The following is a 17,373-nucleotide window of genomic DNA, read 5'->3' as shown; positions in this document are numbered from 1 at the left end:
GGTGGCATAAAGTGAATGATACACCGTTCGCAAAACGGGATATGCAACGGTGGCATAAAGTGAATGATACACCGTCGCACCGAGGGGTGGCGACAAACGGCTGCGCGGTGAGCACAGTCGCACTCCTCTGTGTAGCGCCTCAGGGTGAAGGGGGGGCATGCCGGGTCAAGCTGAGACTAATGGTAGAGGCACCAGGGGTCGTTCTTCGCCCACAGCAGCAACTGACACTCAGAGCAGGCGCAACGACGCCCGCCCGACTGGGTGGCATACACAGACGGGTCGGAAGACCTAGGGAAAGCAGGGTGGGCCTATACAGTACTCATCGGGGGCGACGCAATCGGCGATAGGGGCGCGTCGCTGGCGAGCGAGGGCTACCAACGGGCCAGTTGTCACTTCGGCGGCGCATGGTCGCACACCGCCGCTGAGCTGTGATGATGCCCACAGCACCAGCAGCAAAGGCGGGCGGGCCGACCCCGCGGCCATCGCCGCCGCTGCCGCCTCCTCCGCCGCCGGTGCCGCCCCCTCTGCCGTCGCCGTCACCTTGGGCTGCATCACCCGCGCCGCCGCCGCGCACCGGCTCGTGCTCATTCAAAGGCGCCTCGAGTTGCAGGCCAGCGGCGCTGACGTTGTCGTGGTCGGGCTGCCCAACGTCGGCGCGGGAGGGAGGGGGCAACGCCGTTATGAAGAGCGCGAGAGCGAGCGCCGACGGCCCAGATTCTGAGCAGCAGCCCGCCTGGTCATGGGCCACTTGCCTACGTGCGTCCAGCTTCCACTATAGGACGAACGTCGAAGTTTGCTCTCCGACGCCGTGCCGAGCGAAACCTTTTCCTTCGAAGCCCGGCGACGTAGCCGGGCGAGCGGAATAGGGCAGCCCTAGAGAGCACCTTGAGGCCATTCAATAGAGCCCGTACTATAGTCGAGAGTCGATCGCCGGCCCGCGCAGTGCTGCTCTGACCGCTCCGCCGGGCCGCCTCCGGGCCGCCGCGGCGGAGACGTGCACATAGGCAAGTTGGTATTTTCATATATGAACTTCAAAATAGTATTGGCTAGTCTAATTCTACTCATCACAACTCGCCAGGAACACCCACACACTATAGGGTCATAGTGTAGCCCTGCTTAGAAGGAAAAGGTTTTCTGCAAGGTCCGTATGGCTCACCGTGTAGTCGGCCTGGTGTCACTTACTCAGGGCCCGGACGTGCGTCACGACACACACACGCGAAGCCGTGCGAACGGACATCAACGGTGCCTGTTGAATGATAACACAAAACACAAAACGTGTGTAGCTGGTTACATTGGCCGCGTGTGTGTCTAGCAGTTGTCTTGAAGATGAATCTTGAGCTCAGTACCACGCGTCGTCGGCGCCAGGCCGCTCCGCCGCGTCGCATTCGGCCCTAGGTCGGCTTCCGCGTCAGCTCGCCTCTCCCTTCGCAGGCTCGCACCGCAGCATCACTGTCGTGCCCAGGTGGCGCCGCTGTACGCTCACCACCCGCAGCCCGCTCTCGGCCACCATCCCCTCGATGTCCCGGTTCCAGTAGCACCCCCACCGGTCGACGTGCCGGTTGAGGCGGTGGGCCTGTTCACGGTTGTGTGCGCTGTGAAGAGCGCCTCTTCACGGCAGCGGCCGAAGCTGCGCTTCCGCTCTTTCCTGCCACCAGCGAAGCGGCGCGAGGGACGACGCGCCATGCTCCAGCAGGAGCACGGCGCCGCCAGGCTTGCAGCAGCGCCCCATCTCTCTCAGCGCCTGGACGGGCGCCTCAAAGGAGCAAACGCCAAAGGTATCGACGACCGTGTCAAACGAGTCGTCGGCAAACGGAAGCGCCGACGCGTCCATCACCGCCAGTGTGACTGCGCTGGGGCAGCACGCGGCGCCTCCGCCGACTCGCGCCTCGGCCACCCGGCGCGCCGCCACCTGTAGCATCGCCTCGCAGTTGTCGCCGACAACCAGCTCGCTCACCGCGGCCGGGAAGTGCTCGAGGTTGCGCCCCGTGCCGCCGGCGATCTCGAGGACGCGGCCGCGCGCCTGTGCGACGAGCTCCTGCCTCCACGCCAGGATGCCGCTCGACTGCTCGTCGCAGTGCACGTCGCCGTCGTATCCCTGCGCCAGCTCTGCAAAGCGGTCGCGCCGCTGCTCGCACGTGAGCAGCGGCGGCTTTGGCCGCGATGCCTCGTACGCGACGAAGAGGCCAGTGCCGTACGCGAGGGAGGCGCCGGCGAGTGCGAGGCGAGAGCGGCCGACGGGGAGCATGCACAGGACGGGGTGGGCGGGGCCCACCGAAAAGACCGCGCCGCGGTTGGGCTTTATCAAGTACTAGCAGGTTGGCTCGCTAGTCGCTCGCCGGCCCGCGCAGCACGCGCGGGCCTTTTTTGTGGTCGGATGTTGGTCGTCTCGAATTTGATCTTGGGCAGTCACTTGTAGTGAGCGTCGGGCTGGTGGTTCGACACCGAGTTTGAAAAAAATAAAATGAACTCGGGGGCACGGGACGCGGCACAAACGGGGCACAAACGCCAGGCTACAAAGACGGGGAGGCACGTAGTGACGCAGGGGAGTCTAGGCGACGGCGGCGTCCTCCGACGCCGCGGCGAGCCTGAGCTCGGTCGCAATCTCTTCCGCCGCCGCGAGCTGCAGCGCGACTGACATGCGCTGGGCCTGCAGCGACAGCCACGACCGCGTCGACCAGCTCGCCTCGTCCTCGTGCTGCCGCTTCGAGAGCTTGTTGCGCACCTTGTCCTTCATCTGGTAGAACAGCCGTTTGACCGCGGTGCACCACCCGCCGAAGGTTTCGAACAGGTACATCTGCACGTCGGTGTCCGAGCGCGAGAGGGCGTGCGCGTAGTCCGCCTTCTTGTACGCCACATAGCCGCCGCCGTCGCTCGGCCTAGGCAGCGAGCCGCCGAGCTGAGGCAGCGAGCCGCCGAGCTGAGGCAGCGAGCCGCCGAGCTGAGGCAGCGAGCCGCCGAGCTGAGGCAGCGAGCCGCCGAGCTGAGGCAGCGAGCCGCCGAGCTGAGGCAGCGAGCCGCCGAGCTGAGGCAGCGAGCCGCCGAGCTGAGGCAGCGAGCCGCCGAGCTGAGGCAGCGAGCCGCCGAGCTGAGGCAGCGAGCCGCCGAGCTGAGGCAGCGAGCCGCCGAGCTGAGGCAGCGAGCCGCCGAGCTGAGGCAGCGAGCCGCCGAGCTGAGGCAGCGAGCCGCCGAGCTGAGGCAGCGAGCCGCCGAGCTGAGGCAGCGAGCCGCCGAGCTGAGGCAGCGAGCCGCCGAGCTGAGGCAGCGAGCCGCCGAGCTGAGGCAGCGAGCCGCCGAGCTGAGGCAGCGAGCCGCCGAGCTGAGGCAGCGAGCCGCCGAGCTGAGGCAGCGAGCACGGCAGCGAGCAGAACGGCTGCGGGCAGCAGCAGCAGCAGCCGGGCTCGGGTGCCGCGCAGCAGTACAGCGGCGCCGGCAGCAGAGGCAGCAGCTCAGCAGGCGCTGCATCTGGCAGTTGCTCAGCGCTTTTGCACGCGGCTGCTCTCCGCGGAGTAGCCGCAGAGCGAGCTGCCGCCGACGACGGAGCTAGAGCCTCCGTCGGCGGCGTCAGCCTGCTCGGTGGCGCCGCAGCCTCTCGCGGGCGCGGCGCCGGGCGGGCAAGCATTCCGATGCTGCCCGCCATGGAAAACGCGCGGAACACACCAGGCGCATCACCGAGTTTGAAAGATCGGTTTCTCTACGTCTCTCTTCACAGGAAAATCCTGTGAAGAAAAGCGGAGAAAAAAAACAGAAACCTTTTCTGCCTCGGCCTTAGTTAGCCGTCGGTACTCCGGAAGCGTGCTATCAGGGCGTGAGAAAGCTGGACGACTCGGTCGATGCGAGCCACCAGCTCGTGAGCGACGGGCGCGACGGGTTCCTCGGCGTAGGCTTGGGCGTGGTGAGCAGCGCCGGCGAGAGAGGGACGGCATGCGGCTCCCAAACGAGCCGCACGGGCTTCATCTGGGCCGCCGAGGCCACCTCCTTGGTCGCGGTGGCGGGCGTGAAGGCGAGGTGGGCCGAGGCAAGCGCTGAACGTGCCGTGCCGCCTTGCGCCCCTGAGGAGGGACGAGTGTGTGGGGTGCCACGGGCGGGGGGGAGCGGTGAGAGGAGAGCGGTGGGCACCCCCACGAGGGGCTGCGCGGACGCCGCCTGCCACCCCACGCACGCCACTGACGCTGTGGGGGCGGCACGATCGAACGTGCTGGTCGGGCGGGCCGTCTGAGTCGCCCAAGCGGTGCTCTGCCGGCCGGTGGACGCGAGGGTGGCCCAAGAGGGCTCAAAGTACGGAGCCGATACCCGGCCGTCCCGGACGCCTGGCACGCGGGCCAATGGTCCAGTCCTGTGCATGGCTGGAGCGAAGGAGGGAGAGCTCAGGAGGGCGACGGGGCAGGGAAGGGGGCGATGCGATGCGGCGAGGTCTAATCGGCGGCGTGGAGAGAGGAGGTGCCAAAAGGCGACTATAGAGAGGCCTCTACGGGTGATATGTGCGCCATGCCGGCGGGAGAGGTCTCTCACCGCCCCCCGGGCCGTCTCGAAGGGCCGGAGGTCGCCAGCGTCGCCAACGCCCAGCTCCGCGAGCCGCCCCTCATACCTGCGGTAGAGGTTGTCGGCGACGCGCGCGCGCTTGAACAGAGCCGCGCGCAGCCTTGTACTCTATGTTGGCTGTTGCCTCCAGACGCTCTTGAGCTCTGAGATGTGAGATGCGCGCGCCAGGGTTGACTAAAAATCGCAATTTTCTAGATTCCTGCATTCTGCACACCCAGGACCCAGCGCCGACCCGAGACCAGCGCCGAGACAGCGCCGAGAGGCCGCGTGGGACCCCCCTTTCAAGTGCATGATTGTGATCGTCCTAAACCGCTCGCTCTATGCGCTCAAACTCCTATCTAACCTCGTAAAGCCTGCCCCATCAACCACCCCTACGCCTACCGCCCCCGCAGACTGTGTCCTACTCCTAATGCGCCAACGGACCAGCCGAGATCAAGCGAAGCTCGCCAGCGGCGTCGTCTCGAGGCTCGAGTGCACGACGTCGCCGTCGGCATACGGGTTCCATTGCTCGGCCACCTGCTCACACGCAGAGGTGTGAAGAGACGCCGTTCACAGTCGGCACACGGGCTCCGCAGCGCTGCCACCGGTGGGTCCGCAACGAGCGCGGCGATCCTCTTCTCCTCGGCGAAGCACGAGACGTACACGTCCACCGGGCTGTGGATCCGCTCCTGCGCGAGATCGGCCGAGATGACCCGAGGTTGCCCGAGATTGCACGCCCACCGAGCTGAGGGTCCGCTCCTGCGCGAGCAGCCGAGCGGCGGGGGGCCACACCACGTACGCGTGCGTCTGCCACGCCCACGCCGCCTCGCGCAATGCCCCGCCGGCCGCGCTCAGCACGCGTTGCGCGCGCGGCGACGGCGCCGCGTCCCGCCATCGCGCGACGTGCGCGCTGAGGTAGAGGAGGACGAAGCGGTCCGCCGGCGGGAGACACCTCTCCACCAGCTGCACCAGCGCAGCAAGCGCGCCCGCCGCGCCAGCCTTGAGCGAGGCATCATCGCATCGGTAAGCTAGTCAACGTCAAGTAGCAATTCATCATAACTGGCGTAATTAGCGCCCGCCTTGAACGAGACATCGTCCTCCAGGATCAGCAGGGGCGCCTAGTCTCGGGAGGTCTCGCGAGATCACCCGAGATCACCCGAGATCACCCGAGGTTGCACCCTCCAGCACCAGCAGGCGCGCCTCGAGGTCAGAGCAGTGTCGCCACAGCGTCAGGTGCGACGACGCGCAGCCGCGCTCCCCGCTCGACATGGCCATCGCGCCGGCGGGGCAGGTGGTGTCGTACCTGGCGTTGACCAGCTGTGAACGGCGTCTCTTCACACCTCTAGCTGTGAGCAGGGGTGTCGTACCTGGCGTTGCGGCGCGTGTCCCAGCTCCTCGCAACCTCCTCCTCGCTCGCCTCGTCTCCGGTGTGTGCGCGGAATCGCGACGCTGCCAGCCCCGCCGCCCGAAGCTCCGCCTCCACCACCTCCCTCCGGTCCGCACGCCGGTCGAGGTTGATGTAGACCGCCGCGACGCCTTGCGCGGGAGGAGGCGCCGCCGCCGGAGCATTCCAGGCAGCATTCCAGGCCGCCAGGTTGGCAGCAACGCTGGCCGTGGTGCCGGCAAATGCGTCGGCAATGGCATCCTCTTGAACAACGCCGGCGGCGGAAGCGTCGACAAAAGCGCCGGCGGTAGCGTCGATGGAAGCGCCAGTGGTAGCGCCGACGGAAGCGCTGGTGTACAGCGCCGATGGTAGCGTGTGCGGCAGAGCCATGTGTGGAAACATGGCCGATGGCAGCACGGCTGGCGGTAGTATGGCCGATGGCAGCAGCGCCGGTGGCAGCGTCGGCGGCAGCAGCGTTGATGGCGGCACAGTGGGTGGCAGCATGCCCGCCTGAGGGTCGATCCTCTCATCTCGGCTAAACTCGGCTGATCTCGTCTAATCCGCGCCTATCTCGGTCGCAGCGCCTGCTCAGGCCAGGCGGCTGTGTAGCCGCACACGCCGTTATAGACCGCGCAGAATGGAGCGACGGCGTGGGTGGTGGCAGCTGCGACGCCGAGTGCATCGGCCGTGGTGGCAGCGAGGTTGGCGGTGGCAGCGAGGTTGGCGGTGGCAGCAGCGGTGGCAGCAGCGGAGGCGGTGAAGGAGGTGGCACAGATGCTGGCCGCAGCAGCGGCGGCGCCGCCTGATGGCGGTGGCATGGCGGACGGAAGAGGGGCCTGCGTTGACCTTCCCCGCCGCCGCTGCTGAGGTGGCTGGCCGTGAGCTGTGCCGCTGTCTGCGGCGTGAGGAGCCCGTGCCACAGCGCAGTACACCGCAGCTGCTGGTCCGCCCGGATGCAGCCCCGAATCGGCGTTCACGCCCCTCGCACAACACTGGGCACGGGACTGGCGCGCACTGGCACTAACACAGGTACACCACTGGAGCCGCCTAAGCGACTCCCGCGAGGACGGCGAGGCACTTAGCTCCGTGCACTCGACCGCCCTCGCCGCGGGCAAGCTCATTTATATATACCAAAAGGGGGGCTCCCCGGGGCCCTTTACGGGAAGGGCGGGGGCCCTATTGGGGGCCCCCCGCTCCCTTCCCCTTAGAACCCCCCATCCCGGTAGCCCCCCCCCCCCCCCCCCCGCGGTCCCTCGCGGTCGCGCGACGCCGCACCAATGGCGCGCTGTGCCTCGTCCGCGAGCGCCGTCCAGAGCTGCACCGACAGTCGCTGCAGCGCAAACGGCATCCATTCGCGCGCCGACCACGACGTCTGGTCGTACTGCCACCACGTGAGCTTCCGGCCCGCCACCTTAGCCACCCGCATCAGCAGCTCCTCCACCCCCGCGCTCATTGCGCCGAACTCCTCGAAGAGCAGCGCCTCCACGCGGCACTTCCCCTCTGCGTCCGTGTACTGGCCCTTGACAGCCTCGACCGTCCCGGTCCCCGTCCGCGGGTCCCACATCCCCACCCTCCCGCCCCTGTCCCCGCCCTCCACGCCCAGAACCGTCTCGCGGGCGCGTGGCAGCGTGTTGCCGCAAGCGACAAACGCCCCCATGCGCCCCACCCCCGAGGGGTCCGACGGCACACCGGCAAAGATCTTCGTGTCGCCGATGCAGGGCAGGTCCCCAATCACGCCCTGGTAAATGTACAAGTCCGTCCTCGTAGTGCTGTGCTCGCAGTGAAACTCGTGCTCCACCGCGCCGCGCCCCAGCTTGCCCCGCAGCAGCTCGACAAGGTCCAGGAGGACGCCTCCTTGTGCCGCGTCTGGTGGCCCGCCGCGCCGTCGTTCTGCGCCACGTCGCCAAGGGCGTCAAAGGGCAGACCGTGCTGGCTGTAGATGCCGTCCGCCATGACGTCCGTCATCATCGACAGGTGTAATCCGAAGCGGCGCTGCAGCGCGAAGCGCAGCACGTACGAGGGCAGACGGAAGTGCGCGCGGGTCGGGATCGCGTTCAAAAACGCGCCCGCGCCGAACTGGCTCGCCGAGACAAACCGCACCTGCTCCCTCCTCCCTGCGCGGCCCGCCGCCGCATGCATCTCCCTCCAGGCCGAATGGTGAATCGTCGCGGAGTATCGGCGCTGAGCGTGTTGTAGAAGATTGCTGCGTGAGCTCCATTCGGTAAGCGGAAGGTATGTATGCGCCGGGGGCAGCCCTCTCGGGTTGTAGATGCGGTAGGCCCGGCCAGTCTTGTCGAAGAAATAGTACGTCCTCTTGTCCTCTCGGTACTTGGCGTCGAGGGGCGTGCGCCGCCACCAGCCGCGCCTGGCGGCGTGCGACGTCGAGGTGGACCGGCAGCAACCACGCCCGCGCGTCGGATCGCGTCCACCACCTCGTCGCCGCGCTCATTCACAATCTGCTCTCTCTCGATCTCTCGAGGTGGATACTCAGTATCCTTTGGCCGCGTTGGGTAGCGAGGATTGGTGTAACCCGAGCCACGGAGGCGTGTTTTCTGACGGCCGACCGTCAGTGCACGGAGTTGCCCCTTCTCCGACTGCCCCGGCTAGTTCCCGAGGTCGCGCGGGGCTGATCCCTGCGTCCGGCGTCCCCCGAGACCTAGCGCGGGTGGGTTGGAGGGGGGCTCGCTGCAGGGAAGGGCTGTGTAAGAAGCCGATCCCCGTAGCCACGCCTCGCAGATTCGTTTTCGCGCCTGGGTCAGGCGCGCGGGGCATCCCCCGGGTCGCTCGACCAGCGATCCGAAGAGTGGCCGCTATGCGAAGGAAAGAGCGGGGCCCTCGACGCCTCAGTCCGGCCCTCCGAGGGGGGAAGGGAATTGCGGGGTCCCCTCGGGCGCCTCAGTTCGGCCCTCCCGAGGGGGGGGAGGGGAGCAAGGGGGTGGGGGGATCGGGGCGGGGGGGGAGGGGTCTCGGGTTTCGTGTGGCTAATACTTTCCTTTCGGGGCGGGGCCTCGGTTCAAGCGCTCATCACAGGAGTGAGAGCTGCCTGACGTCTTCCCCCCTTCCCTCGAGGCAGCGAGGAGGTCACCAATCAGGCCCTCACGCCACCGCACGGCCGCCCTCGAGCACCAGCAGCCGCGCTGCGCAATGCTCCAGCTCAGGAGGCCCCTCATCTCCACACCCCTCAGAGTACTCGATAAAGTCATGGAACCCGCCCACAGCATTGTACACCTCGACGTCGACACCCGCCTTGCACATCCGTGCAGCGAGTGAAGGCGTGTCTGAGTGGTAATAGTCGCGATCGCGACAGCCTCGACTACACCTTCCACTGGAGACTTTGCAAGCCGCCTTTTCGCCGCAAGCCAGACCCCCCGCTGTCCGAGCTGCCCTCGTGCTTCCTGCCAACCGAACAGGGAGAGCAGGCGCCGAGCGGGTTGATTTCAATGAGCTCGATGTTTGCGAAGGTGCGGCTGTCGCAAGAGAGGGTCTCGAAGCCTGAGAGAGAGGACGGCGTGTCGGAGCATGAGATGGGAGATCGTGATCGCCCATTATCGGAGCGTGAGAGAGATCGGAGCGTGAGAGATCGGAGCGTGTCTCTGTCTGAGAAGGTAAGGTAAGGTAAGGTAAACTTCTCCAAGAGAGGGCAGCGCCAGCTCGGCGACCTCGTAGTAGAGCGGTGCGCGCACAGTACATTAGACACGTGAGGGAATTGCTTGATTGAGGACAATGATTGACCCACGGACCTTGTCCGCGAGGCCGAGGTGAGCGACGAGTCAGACTCAGAGGATGAAGCGGCAGTGAGAGAGAACGACGAGAGTGAGAAGACCGCGAGGTGGCATGAAGGTCGCTGCGAGAATTGGCGAGAGACCTGCGCGAAGAGAGATAAAGCCGTAGGAAGAGGCAGACGGAGACGGCACGCGCCCAAGGGTGGGCCCCGCGACGGTTTGGGCTTTGGGTCCGTAGCACCACAGCACACGCCTCGCTCCTTAAAATCCTTGTGTGGTGGCGGCGTCCCGTCCTCCCATCCCTCCCATGGGTTGTCGTGGAATTTCTTTTTCAGAATTTCACTGTGTAAATTCTTTACACTGGTCTTTCTTGACGAAATCATAAGGAACAACTCCCCCCCCCCCCCTCCCCCGAGGCCGAGCGAACAGCGGCAGGCTGACGACGACGACGGCGGAGGTGCACGTCACGCGGCGCGAGGCGATCGAAAACACAATCTGGCAGCGAACGGCCGTCGGGCTTCAGACCGCCTCCCACGAGCCCGAGTTTCCCGCTGCGCCTCCTCTCCCGCCTCCGCCGCCTCCTCCGCCAACGCCGCCGCCGCCTCCGGCCACCGGCACGGCGCCGCTTTCCGGGGGTAGCGCTGTACGCGCCGCTGCGGGGGGCGGCGGGTCGCGACGCACGGAGCGGGCGGCGTGCTTGCTGAGCGCCTCGGCCATCGCCGCCTGCGGGCGGGGGAGGCAGGGGCAGCCGAGTCGGCCGAGGGGGAGAGGGAGAGGGGGAGCGTCTCGGAAGCGTCTCGGAAGTGTCTCGGAAGTGTCTGCGCTCTCGCCTTGACGTGGGCGGAGAGGTCGTCCGAGGTTAGAGAGGCGAGTCGCCGGCGCGGAAGGCCGCCCCGCAGCGTCACGCAAGGGACGGCCGCAATGGCCTGTGCCCCGCCGGGTGGTGCTGTGAGGACCGGCACCGGCACCGGCACCGGCACCGGTGTGTGGCAGCATGCTGCTTTGTGTGGCAAGATCCGAGGTGCTTCCGGCTGGAGCTGGCGAGAGCGGGGCGAGTTTGGCGTGGGCGGCGGCGGCGGCGGCGGCGGCGGCGGCGGCGGCGGCGGCGGCCGACCGTGCACGGCGGTGCTCGCGCACCTTGAGCGCAAGCCCGGCGAGCACGCCGAGGAAGAGGAGGGGCGGCACCTGGGCGGGGAAGTGAACAGACTAAGTCGAGCGCGTCGGAGAGGTGTTTCGACACCGAGTGCTTTGCAGTAAGGGCACGGTCAACGGCGCCCCAGCCTCGAGGTGTGGTGCGCGCGGCGTGCCGCGGCCGCGGGCGGGAGGCGGCGAAACGCTGGCCGATGGTGAGAGTGCACGCCTCCTCGCACGTGAGCAGGTAGAGAGCGTCCATCGCTGCACCCGCCGCAAGCAGAAGCATGTACAGCTCCACGGCCTGCCGGTCCTGCTCCCGCGTCGCATACAGTCCTGCGGGTCGGACGCCGGCGCCGGCTGAGCGGTGCTGCGCACGTGGAGCCGATCTCTGTGTCTTCACTGTGTGTGACGGGCTGCGAAGCCGGTCCCGTCTACTTTGCTCACCAATCACGGCGCCAACGATAAAGGCGTCGACCCTGCCGAGGGAGAGGAGGAAGCAGAGGAGGAGCTGCAGAAGTGAGATCTCGGAGAGCAGCCGCGATGCACGAGGGATCTCGTGCTGCGCCTCAATCATTTTATCGTCGGCGGTGTGGATGGCCGCGCCGGCGCGAAGGAACAAGAAAAACGGCCCCCGCTGGGTGCCCGGCGCTGGATGTGAGGCTGATGACTGCACTCCAAGTGCTCCAAGTGCGTGCTCCAACATGATTTGTGCCACCCTCGCGGTCCCATTTTCTCATCTCTTTCCCGCCTAGGCGGGGCGGTGGGCGGGCGCGCAGTGCGGTGCGGCGGGTGTGTGAGAAGCGGCGACAAAGGGAGAGAGCTCCTTATCAGCTGGTCTGCCGCCATGTGGGCCTCCGGGCCTGCTGCGGCGGCGCGGCCGGTTGAGGCCGGGCTCGGCCCGGCCCGCGACGGCTGGCCGCCGACGAGCGCGCTCGCGCTCGTCAAAAAGGCGGCGGTGGCGATTGCGGCGACGGTCGTTCAGTCGTACAGCGCTCAGGCGTCTGTCGTCTGTCGTCTGTTGTCGCATTGCGCACACGCGCGCGCCGCGCGACCCGCGTCGCTCCGCGGGGGCATGAGCCTTCCGCGATTCGATCCCGCAGCCAAAAGCTGCTCGCTCGAACCGCGGCCGACTCCGCCATCGCGGCCGCAGCTGTTGAGCTTCACCAGAAGACTGGTGCCTGATATGCTGCCTCCCTGCGGATGCTGCCGGCGAGCCTGGCGGTCCGCTGTACTACAAGGATGTGCTGACTCGATCCTACCCCGGAAATTTCTACCCCCACGACTCGGAACGCGAATGTGACAGGACCATCGGTCCTTCAGCCACCAAAGCGAGATCACCCGAGAGCAGCTGAGTCTGCCTCTGGCCTCGCCTCCCTCTCCTCCAGGCATTCGTGGCATCCTATGGGTCGTCCAGAGTATCAACCTCTGGCTTGTCAGCCGCCCCACCGAGGGCACCATGAAGTACAGCGATCGCCACCCCGCTGGCCTCTCCGCAAGGCCCCCCGACCGCGTCGAACTCATCGGCGCGGGCTCTCTCGGCTACGGGACCGGCCCCAGCTTCGGCTGAGGGCTAACAAGCTGCCGAGCCCAAATCACTGTGAGAGTCGTGATTTCTGGTTGGTCTTCAAAAATCTCTCTCTCAAAGGAATATCGGTTTGTATTATTAACAACGAAGGCGCTCTCAAAAGAATTTTAGCGCTCTCAAAAGAAAAACATCACAGAAAATAACCGGCACCGCCGTCGCGCTCTCGTCCACTCTATGGGACGCCACCGCTGGCCGCAGTAGCCATTTGCAGCAGCTGATGCATTTTGAGACGGGGCTCTCCGATGCCGGTAGCTACACCGAGGCGTCGCTCGCAGCGGCCAGGCAGATCGCCGCCAATGCGCTGATTCGCGCACGACGGGCCGTGACGGTGGTCACGCCAGCCTGCCTGGGTCTCGGGTGTTGGAGTGGAGCGCAGCTCGGGAGGAGCCTGCAGTCCTGCGTCGCAGCGGTGCCCAACGACGCGAAGGACAGCCCCGGGGCAGCGACGACGAGGGCTCGGAACGCGCTCGGGAACATCTTCAAGGTGCGAGGGGGCTTCAGCTGTTAAATGCGCAACACCTCACATCTAGATGATCGTTGGGCAGAGAAGAAGGCGAGGGGATCGTCTGAGGCTTGTGTGAAGAGGCCCAGCCTGCCCACGCATGTCAGGTGGTGGGCACCGTCGGCGGCTGCCTCTTCGGCATCGTCGCGGGCTCGAGCATCGCGGCAGCCACCCTCGCCACCACCGCGGCCTTTGCACTCAACTCAGCGCGCAACCAGCTCATCCTGCAGGGCGCGAAGGCGGCTCTCACGTGAAGACTCGCCCGGGCGGCAGTGTGGAGTGGTGCGCTCTTGCGTCTCGATCTCGCAATGCCCTCGGCCCCGCATGGCGGACGCGGATCGCGCGATTTCGGCCACGGTCAGGCGCATGGGTCTCGCGACACGGGACCGTGAGCGGAAGGGAGCAGGCTAGGCGCGGGCGGTCTCGACTCTCTCTTTCCACTCTCGCTTTTCTCGCCGGAACTCGCCGCACTTCTCGCGATTTCACTGTGCGCCGGCGTGTGCCCTGAACTCTCTACACTCCAGAGTATCGTCCAAGAGACCAAGAGGGTCCGCGTAGCGGCGTAGCGCGCGTTGCTCCCCATCTCGTAAGTCGTATTCTCGTAAACCTGTGGCCGTCTGGCCCCACTTGAGAGTGTGTGACCGACAATGAGTGACTCTTGCGAGTGTCCTGATTGAGAGTCTTGGCTCTTGAGTCTTGGCAGCCACAGCCCGTACCGGCCACAGGCATAGCTGTTTAGCTCCCATACAAAACACGACGACGGAGCTGGATAAGAGCCGTAAGGGGAGAAGTTTCAAGTTACAGGCGGAGAAAAGAGACGCCGTTGTTCAACCCGTCATGCGGCAGGTGGCTTGCTTTGGCTCGCTGCCACCGCGGTGGCTCACCAAGGACTTTTCAACGTGCGGCGTCATCACCGCGCGGCGCGCAAGCCACGCCTCACCCGGGCAAAAGGAACGACCGCGCGCCGCCGCCGCCCGCCGCGCCGCGCCGCGCCGCGCCGCGCCGCGCCGCGCCTCGCCTCGCCTTGCAGCAGCGCACGCGCACACGCACCCGCGCGCCCGCGCTCGCTCCGCGAGAGCGAAGCAACCCTCCAAGCGAGTTTCGAACCGGGAGCCAAAAGGTCCCGGCTCGAACCGCGGACCGGCTCGACCACCGCCGCTGGCGGTTCTGCAAAGGCACTCAAGGGCAGTGCCTCATATAACGTGAAATAGTGCGAGCGCGCGAGATACTCACCCGACCCACCGTGCCCTCGCGAAAGAGATCTCGCGCCGCGCGCGCTCGCACACGCCGCCCGAGAGCACTCCCACCCCCGCCGCCCTCGCAAGCTCACAGGTTGATTTGAGGAGAAGCAGCTGGGGGAGGTCAAAGCGGGAGAAGGCGGCACGGCGGCGGCGGCGCGGCGCCCCCCCAGCCCCACGCCTCCGGGTCGTGCGTACCGCCTCCGGGCGAGAGTGTCCCCCCAGCGTCTGCTCCCCAGCAGACGCTCCGGTAATCAGGCCGAGAGTACCAGGCAGGTAGGGAGAAGAGCCCAGGGAGGGGAGAGGAGAAGAGCCCAGGGAGGGGGGAGGAGAAGAGCCCAAGGCGGCCTCCCTCTCCCTCCCCTCCCACCGGGCCTCCCTCTCCCTCTCCTCCCACCGGGCCTCCCTCTCCCGTCTCCCCCTCCTACCGCCAAGTCTCGAGGGGCCAGCCGCTGGAAGGGGCAAGCCAGCGGCACGAGGGCTTCAGCCACACAGCTACCAAGGGAACGCGACCCACACAAAGCACCACAGTTAGGCATACCCCCCGGCGCAGTGTCCCCCGCTATGTGTCGCCGTTCGTCGGGGCACGCTATCCTGTGCAGTCAGGCAGTCAGGGCAAGTGTGGGGGCGGGGTGGAGTGCCCAGGCCTTTTGTTTCCTGGGATTTCTCTGCCCAGTCCGGGGGTGCGTCGAACCTTCCATCACCCTGGGAACGTCCGGGTGTTGGAAGTAAAGATATATTACTTTTTTCAAGTTACAGGCGGAGAGAGAGACACCGGCGCGCGCACACTGGCCTCGCTGCGCCTGACCGCGGCAAAGGAAAGGTGCCGGCCTGCCCCGCCCCGCAGCAGGCGCGCCTGTCCCACCCACCCCACAGCACAGCGGCCGACGGCGCGGCGGGCGTCAGATCTCGTACTTTGAGTCTGAAACCTTGGAGTCCCCCGAGCCCTCCATCAGCGCGTCCTGCGCGGCCGTCACTCGCAAGATGGCCTTCTTGGACGGCTCCTGCACGGAGGAGGGGGGACGGTGGGGGCGAGGGCGGCAGTGGAGGCGGAGGCGGGGGCGAGGGAGGAGGTGGGGCGTGGTGGTGTGGGCGAGGACGGGGACAGAGATGGAGAAAAGAACGAGGGCAGAGGTTGCAGATGCGGGGGCGAGTGCGTGGTGGCGGCTGGTGGCCTGCAGCTCGCCCGCGATCAGCAGCTCGTCGAGGATGTGGTAGGCCTGGCGGCCAGGGAGGGAGGGGTGTGGGCAACCAGGCGAGGGCGGGGTGCCCCCTCTCTTCGGGTGCCATCTCTTCCGCAAGGCGCGGCGGTGCGATGGCGTGTCGCGATGGCGTGTCCGAGAGAGCGGCCCAAGCCGGCTGCACCTCGGCTGCACCTCGGCTGCACGCCGGCTGCACGTCGGCTGCACCTCGGCTATCTCCCGCCGCGTCGCCCTCCACGGCTGCATATCTCAGTACATGTCTCGGTACACATCTCGGCGTGCGTCTCTCGCCTTGTGGAAGTTGAAGATCAGGTCGAGCTCACACACGTTTCCAAAGTAGCGGTCGAGCACCTGTCGCCAGGCGGGCCGGGTGAGGGCGAGGCGGCGAGGCGGGCGTGGCGGGTCGTGCAAGCTGTGCGAGCTGTGCGCGAAAGGTTTGCCCCCCCCCCCCCCCTCTGCGCTGCGACGCGCGAAAAAGAGGCCAGCGCAAAGAGTGCGGCTGGCGCGCCTCCACAAAATGATGTATCGTCTCCAGGACGATCAGCCTGCGCGGGCGTGCGCGAGGGGGAGCCGCACATGAGCGTGCTACCTCCCGAGGTCTCGAGGCGCACAGCGCAGGGAGCCGGCGGCTTTGCGCGCGGATTTGAGACAAGGTGCCGGTGCAGAGCAAGAGCGGGCGCGCGCGCGCACTCATTGTCCTCCTCGTCGACGCAGGCCAAGAAGTACAGCGACGCGTATCTGCGGCGGCGAGAGGCGGCGGGCGCTGAGTGGCAGAGCAGACGAGAGACAGAGCGGGTGCAGAGCCGTCGCCGCGAGCGGCTGGAGGGCCGGCCCACGATGTGGCGCGGAGAGGGGAGCGCGGCGCGCGCGGTCGGCGCACCGCTTGTAAATAATCTTCTTGTCCTTGTACTCGAGGAAGTTGCACTGCTTTTGCTGGCGCGAGAGCACGACTGCCGACACCTCGCGCACCGCGCGCGCCCGCTCCTTTGAGGGCATCGCAGAATACCACTTTGTTAGCCGCACCTTGCCCTGCCGGCTGATGAGCAGCACGAAGTGGATGCCCATCGCGAGGCCTGTAGCTCGTCAGCGCGGCTGAACGCCGGCAAAAAGGCGCTGTGTGCTGCACTTTAGGATTCAGTACTCGAGTATTGGGGTCTCGCTGCAACACTGGCTGTTCTTCACCTTACTACCTACCTACCTAACACTCACCCATTTAATTGTCACTGTCCGTGAGTGCGAGAGAAGTCTAGCAGCAGGCAGCTAGCCCATGAGGAGGGCGTCCATAGACACCTCACAAGACCCCACATACGGTCTCGTCCGTGCCTCGCAGGCCGGTGAGATTGCTAGAGGTGGAGCAAGCTGCTCTAGCCTCACATGTATGTATGTCACTTCCTGTCGTCTGTTGTTTGAGTTGTGCCCTTGTTTGTGCCCTTGGCACCGTGGAGAAGGTGGAGTGCTGGGGGGGGCGACAGGGAGGATGTGGCCCTGAGTTATGTGTACGCCGACTCAGGGTGTGTGGCAGCCAGATGGCTGTGTGTCTTGTGAGCCTGTTTGTGTCTGTGTGTCGCTCGTGCGTGTCGTCATCATCTGTCCAGCGTCCACCCATACCGCGTTGGTGTCCAGTCCGAGCCTGGCTGTTCTTCACCTTTCTACCTACCTACCTACCTACCTTCTGTAGCGCTCCAATCCGAACCTGGCTGTTCTTCACCTTCCTATACATGCATACATACCTGTGTTACCATCATCTCGCCCGTCCTGCGTCCACCCATACCGTGTTGTGGTGTCCCAGCGCGTTAACAACAAACCTAAAAGTTGGCCGGACTGTGTTTCGCCTTCCCATCAGGGGTATCTATTTCCATCGAGAATCATCGGGGTAGGCAGGTAAATTCCTGCTGTCGCACCAGGTAAGAGGTATTATTTTTTTCGGGCATTTCGATCATCTGCGCCGCTCGCTCACCCACTGCTCTCGCTCTTCGTGCGCCGCTGCGCCGCCCTCGCTGCGCTCTAGCCTAGGACCGCACGTCTGCTTGGTGTCCTCCGCCCACCCGCTCGGCGCCACGCAACGTCACAACCTCACCCCCCCCCCCC

The 17,373-nt window shown here is 66.2% G+C and overlaps 3 protein-coding genes across 3 annotated transcripts; 1 reads left to right on the top strand and 2 right to left on the bottom strand.

Moving 5' to 3' along the window:
* Positions 1–1,408: 1,408 nt before the first annotated feature.
* EMIHUDRAFT_106737 (methyltransferase domain-containing protein) lies at positions 1,409–2,245 on the bottom strand (the record flags this gene model as incomplete). Its single annotated transcript, XM_005759179.1, has 2 exons — positions 1,409–1,573; positions 1,700–2,245. The coding sequence occupies 2 exons, from the start codon at positions 2,243–2,245 to the stop codon at positions 1,409–1,411; spliced, it is 711 nt and encodes a 236-aa protein (XP_005759236.1).
* A 9,344-nt stretch (positions 2,246–11,589) lies between these two features.
* EMIHUDRAFT_359454 (hypothetical protein) lies at positions 11,590–12,373 on the top strand (the record flags this gene model as incomplete). The annotated part of the gene is made up of 2 exons (XM_005759178.1): positions 11,590–12,012; positions 12,034–12,373. Coding segments are annotated over exons 1-2 (428 nt in total), but the record flags the coding sequence as incomplete, so codon positions are not given.
* Positions 12,374–13,571: 1,198 nt separating this feature from the next.
* Aps1-1 (Aps1, sigma subunit of the adaptin 1 complex) lies at positions 13,572–16,414 on the bottom strand. The gene is made up of 7 exons (XM_005759177.1): positions 16,166–16,414; positions 15,976–16,023; positions 15,794–15,830; positions 15,577–15,636; positions 15,259–15,303; positions 14,841–15,087; positions 13,572–13,647 (listed from the first exon to the last, which is right to left on the bottom strand). Exons 1-6 carry the CDS (start codon positions 16,348–16,350, stop codon positions 14,986–14,988), a joined length of 477 nt encoding a protein of 158 aa, XP_005759234.1. The 5' UTR covers positions 16,351–16,414; the 3' UTR covers positions 13,572–13,647; positions 14,841–14,985.
* Positions 16,415–17,373: the final 959 nt, after the last annotated feature.

The sequence above is a fragment of the Emiliania huxleyi genome, assembly GCF_000372725.1.
Source record: "Emiliania huxleyi CCMP1516 unplaced genomic scaffold EMIHUscaffold_81, whole genome shotgun sequence".
NCBI lineage: Eukaryota > Haptophyta > Isochrysidales > Noelaerhabdaceae > Emiliania > Emiliania huxleyi.
Note: the sequence above shows the minus strand (reverse complement) of the source record. Positions and strands in the feature narration are given on the sequence as shown.

Coding starts and splice junctions, on each gene's coding strand:
- Aps1-1 (XM_005759177.1), bottom strand. CDS start 16,350: ATGGGCATCCACTTCGTGCTGCTCATCAGCCGGCAGGGCAAGGTGCGG. Junction 16,024..16,165: donor AAGAAGATTATTTACAAGCG/GTGCGCCGACCG, acceptor TCGCCGCCGCAG/ATACGCGTCGCTGTACTTCT. Junction 15,088..15,258: donor TGATCGCGGGCGAGCTGCAG/GCCACCAGCCGC, acceptor TCCTCCGTGCAG/GAGCCGTCCAAGAAGGCCAT.